The 5,008-nt window shown below is 54.5% G+C and overlaps 1 protein-coding gene across 7 annotated transcripts in view; it reads right to left on the reverse strand.

The window, feature by feature from the left end:
• The window catches only part of ASS1 (argininosuccinate synthase 1), a 26,741-nt gene that overhangs the window by 6,745 nt on the left and 14,988 nt on the right, over nt 1-5,008 (reverse strand). For all 7 annotated transcript variants that reach the window (XM_008642218.2, XM_017745652.1, XM_017745647.1 and 4 more), the window contains 2 exons: nt 4,450-4,534; nt 3,384-3,448 (listed from right to left, as the gene is read on the reverse strand). In XM_008642218.2, coding sequence (XP_008640440.1) covers nt 3,384-3,448; nt 4,450-4,534 — 150 coding nt within the window. The remainder of the gene's footprint in view (nt 1-3,383; nt 3,449-4,449; nt 4,535-5,008) is intronic.

The raw sequence follows: 5,008 nt of genomic DNA on the forward strand, positions 1-5,008 counted from the left end.
CCCCCATTGCACAAGGCCTGGGGATGGAAGATGCTTAATTATTTCAGCAAGCTGCTCCTTTGTTCCAGGCGTTCAGGGCTTGTTTTGTGCATGATGTGGTTGTTTGGTGTTTAAATACAAGTATGGACATCCAGTGCTCCCATCCGTGTTGGATGCAGGTGGAAATGCTGAGCTGGTTTGGCAGTGAATATGTGATGGGAAAAGCTGTAACCTGTCCACAGGCAGGGCTGCTCCACCAGCATATCCCCATCCCCTGCCTGCCTACAGGGATGGTCCCTTCCCAGTGCTGGGCATCTGCTATGACACACTCATGGGAATGGCAAAGGGCACAAAGGAACCCTGTAGGAAATTGTACCCTCTGAAAGAGATGTGCCCCCAAACAGCCCCAGCCCCAAGAGAGGCTGAGGGGAGCCCACAGGGCTCAGAACTTCACCAGGCTCTGCTCTTTCAGTGCCCTGGAGAGTGGCACAGGCTCAGCATGTCTTGTCCTAGTGCGGCCACAGTCCCACGGACACAACGGGAGCCACAAGCGCAGCCGCCCAAGCCTCTTCCATCAGACCTCATCCCAAGCAGCGACCACAATTTCAGCATCCTGCAGGCACATAACAGAATCCGACCGTCCCAAAGGAGAGCCAACCCCTCCTCCCCAGCCACCCCAGTGATGCTGCAGCCCAGTCCCTGGGGCAGCTCAGGTGCTCACCAAACATCCATTCCCTCAGGGCTGTGGGAGCAGACAGCCGAGTTAACACCAAACGCCAGCTGTCCCCATGGGCACGGCAGGGGCACAGAGAGCTGCTCTTTGTCCCCTCCAGCCCCTGACTGTGGAGCTGAGCCCACCACTAACACAACTGATATTCCCTCTCCTTCCCCTTAGGAGATGTTAAAGCCATTTTAGACTGAAGATTTGGGTACATGCCTTGACCCCCACCTCCTGCCCATCTGCGGGTGCTGGAGGACAGGACCAGAGAGTGTCAGCTGGGGCAGAGGGGAGGGCAGCTGACAGCCACTCTGCAGCCTCGCCGCTGCCGAGGAGACAAGAGACACCTTCAAAGTGACACTTGCAGCATCTCCAAGTGTCTATTTTCATCTCCCCATGTTTACAGGAAAAAGACAGAGGTGTCAGCACTGCAGCCCAACGATGCTTCAATCACCCCATAATTACTGCTGGGGAAGGGGGGACCGGAGCAGGGGGGATGTGGAGGGGGGCAGCCAAGGAGACAGCTGCCGCTACTTAAAATTTTCTAATTTGTAACCTCGGCTGTCACTTCACCTCCATCCGAGCAATTTTGCTGCTCTGAGTGCAGGCTGTCACTCCCGACGTCATCGTGGGACAGGAAGGGATGTGGTGCCTTCCCGAGGGCAGTGCTGTGCCCATGGGAAAATGCTGCCCAAATGTCTACCCCTGGTCCAGGTCCGGGGCTGAGCCTGGAGGCCGAGTTTGGCCTGGTGTGTGTTCATTGCAGGGAAGGGGTTTTCCACTTTCCTCCTCCATCAGCTCAGCGCATCCAGAGGAGGAAAAGGAGAAAGGAGGAGAAAGCCAAGGGGAGGAAAAGCCCCAGCCGACGGCAGCGCTCAGCTTTTGGCAGCGGCCGCCACCCCTCCTTCCCTCTTCCTCCCCACTGATTTCATTTACTCCACTTAATTAGCCCCCCTTCGGAGTTAAAAAGATAATTTGATAATGAGGATGTGAAAGGGAGGGAGAGGCAGGGCCGTGCTCCTGCAGCCCAGAGCCCCTGGCCCAGCCGTGCCCCCCGACCGGCTGGAGCGCTGCTCCTGGCACCCTGTAATTAGCCACCCTCCTCCCACTAAAACAAATATGGCAAAACCGAGTTAATGGGGCTTAAAAGGCTGGTGCGGGTGCGTTCCATGCGCCCCTCGCCCATTAGGCCTTAACGAAGTTCAATTAGGAGCTTAGTAAAAATCAATGCAAATGAATTTTTCTCTTCTCTGACGTCCTGGGACTGGAGGATGAGGGAGAGAAGGCACCTTCACTGCCACCTCCATGACAGGGAAGGCTCTGGCCACGCTGCTGCCTGCCTGTGCCTCAGTTTCCCCTGCAGAACCCCAAATCTGTGGGGCCACTGCACACTGCTGGGATTTAAGGGATTGTCTCCTCCAAGCCCAGCTCCCATCTCCTGCACCATTGATCCTAAACCCATTTTGGGTCCAAAATGCTCCAGGCAGGGGTAGGGTCACCGGGGAGATGGTGCAAGTACCCACAGCACCCTCCTGTTCCGGCCTGCTCCCATCCCAGCTCTCCATCTCTCCCACAGAGCAGATTTCTGGGAGGTTTCTCTTAATCCCAAGAAGCCAACCAGTGGCAGGATCCTGCTCAAAGCAAGGGGGGAGACTACCCCAAGGTCTCATCCCCGCAGTGCTGTCCCCAGAACCCCTGCTCCTCCCGCATCTGCACAAACATGGCAGCGATCGCTCGGCGATGTCACGCAGGAGACAGACGTGACAGTTAAATGGGGTTTAGAGAAATTATTAAATGCTGGAAGGGTCACTAGAGCCTGTCAGTGGCTCTTAAAAAAATAAAATAGATTTTGACAAATTACTCAGCATCCTGCATGCAAATGCACAGGCTGGCGCGTGCAGGTTGGGGTTGGGGTTTTTCCTGCCTTCTTTTGGTGTTAATTTGATTATTCAAACCAAATCAAATGATTTGGGGATTTGTTTCTTGCCTTTTGCAGTGGATGCCGGTGCCCTGTGGTGGGGAGGAAGACCGCAGGCTTAGTCTAACCAAGATATTTGCTGTTGTCCTGCGCAGAGGGCAAGTTTAAAGAAAGGAAGCATCTAATTAGGTATTAATGAGATATAAGACAAAAGATTTGGAGTAAGGAGTTGGGAAATGATGCTGAGCCACCTCCTTACTTAGTTTTGCACAGGGCAGCTCTCTGCCTCCAGAGGTTTCCAGTGAAACTGATCCCAATGGAAGATCAATATTAGGAGTCACGGCCTCAAAAATGTGTAGATAAATCAAATATTCGCTTTTTTACAAAAAACCAAACAGTAGCTTGCATCAGCTTCCTGTGGTTTGTACAGGTATTAGAGAGTCTGGCACCATCCAGGACCTTCCATGAGCATCTCTCCACACCAGCCCACAGCCTGGTGTGTTTCCCACTGGGGTCAGGTCTCACTGGAGGCACTGGGACCCAGGGCTGGTGCCAGCAGTGGCAGCGAGTGGGCAGCTACTGTCATTAGAGAGCAACAGGAAGTCCCTGTCACAGGGAAATCTCTGCCAAAAACTGATGGGGAAGGAAAGGTTGAGGGCTGCTGGTGTGACCTGAACCAAAGCACCCCAGGATTACTGAGCACCCACCATATCCCACCAAAAAGTGGTTTTCCCACTTTTTTGTCTTTTTAGGGCAGGGTGGACTCACCTCTGGACTTCATCCCAACGAAGCGATTCTCCACGATGTCGATGCGCCCGACCCCATGCTTGCCCCTGTGAGGAGAAGGGAGGTTGCAGCAGTCCCAGAGTGGGACACAGGTGGCTGTGAAAAGTGGGTCAGAGGGGTGGGCAATGGGGAAAAACCCCCAAATGACAGCGGGCCAGCCCCTGAGCAGCACTGCAGACCATCAGTAGAGACCTCAGATAAGGCACGTGACAAGGAAATTGATTTTTCTCTCCACCAGTGCCACAGGCAGCTGTGGCACCCAGGCCACTGGAAAATAAACTGGGCAAGGAGACAGGACATGCCACAGCTATATTCCCAAAGTAATTTTAAAACCACTTAATAACCATTTAAAAAGTGAGCTACATGGAAAAGTTCATTCCCATTCACCACCAGGAGGATGAAGGCAGAGAGACAGAGGAGGCTGGCCAGGCACTGGGTGGTACTTAGGAGGAGTGGGTGCCCTCATGGGTGCTGCTGTATTTTTGGGAAAACTCCTGAGGATGGCTCTGTGCCAGCAGCAGCAGAAGCCAGGCATGGGGTGGCACAGGAAAGAAAACCCCAAAGAAGCTGCTGCTGTGGAGAGAGGAGTAGAAAAAGGGCAATGAACCTGGCCGGCAGGTCTCCATGGCACAAAAAAGTCAACTCTCCACACAAAAGGGACACTGAGCCCTCTCAGGGAGGCAGGGTGAGGCAAGATGTGAGAGCAGGGGGTCCAGGACTGAGCTGGGACAACAAGTAAAGGGTGCCCTGCAGTGGGCAGGGCAACTGGGGCACACAGGCAGCCCAGAAAGTTTTCAGAGGGCTTCTTAATCCTCTTCATGCACAGTGAGCAAAACCCTGGGGTAATTATACCCTCGTGCTCCTGGCCGTGGTGCCCAGCTCTGCTTCCTGGCATTTATGGTACAACTGGGACACAACTGGGACCATCCCATCGCTGACCACCATCCCTGGGCTCATCAGGATGTGTCTTGTGCTAGCACCCTGCTTCCACCCCACCCTGGGGATGCTGCCCTTGTCCCCTCTGCCAGCCGGACAGGCTGGCACTCACGCGATGTCGTTCAGGTACACAAAGAGCTCCAGGGCTGAGGAACGAGTGGCTCCATCCCCAGTGTTGGTGACCTTCACTGGGACACCTGCAGAGGCAGGGAGAGAGGACGGGCAGGATCAGCCGGTGTCAGGATCCCCCCGGAACATCATTCCATGGGCGTTAAATAGATGTGACAGATATGAACTCTAAATAACTTCTTAAAAAGGCATATCCAAGCTGGTGCGAGGGGGAGGCGAGGGGAGGGGGACCCACCTCGGGAGAGGAGCGAAATAAATAAATAAGAAAGGCCATAAAAACGTCACCCCCCCTTTTCCTCTCTCTTCTCCCTCTCTTTTTTTTTAGGGCCTGTGAAATTGCAACCAGGCCCTTAACTAATTGAATTTCACGCTCCGCAATTGTCTTACAGCGCAGCACCTTCTGTCCCACCAGCCCTTGCCGGGGAGGGGGGACAGAGTGACAAATGTGTGCTCCCCCTCCTTCCCTCGCCAGCATGGGGGGTGTCTGGGGGGGACCCCCACACCGGGGCACGGCTGCTCGCACACGCACGCACACGCACCCC

This window comes from Corvus brachyrhynchos, unplaced genomic scaffold (genome assembly GCF_000691975.1).
Source record: "Corvus brachyrhynchos isolate BGI_N302 unplaced genomic scaffold, ASM69197v1 scaffold59, whole genome shotgun sequence".
NCBI lineage: Eukaryota > Metazoa > Chordata > Aves > Passeriformes > Corvidae > Corvus > Corvus brachyrhynchos.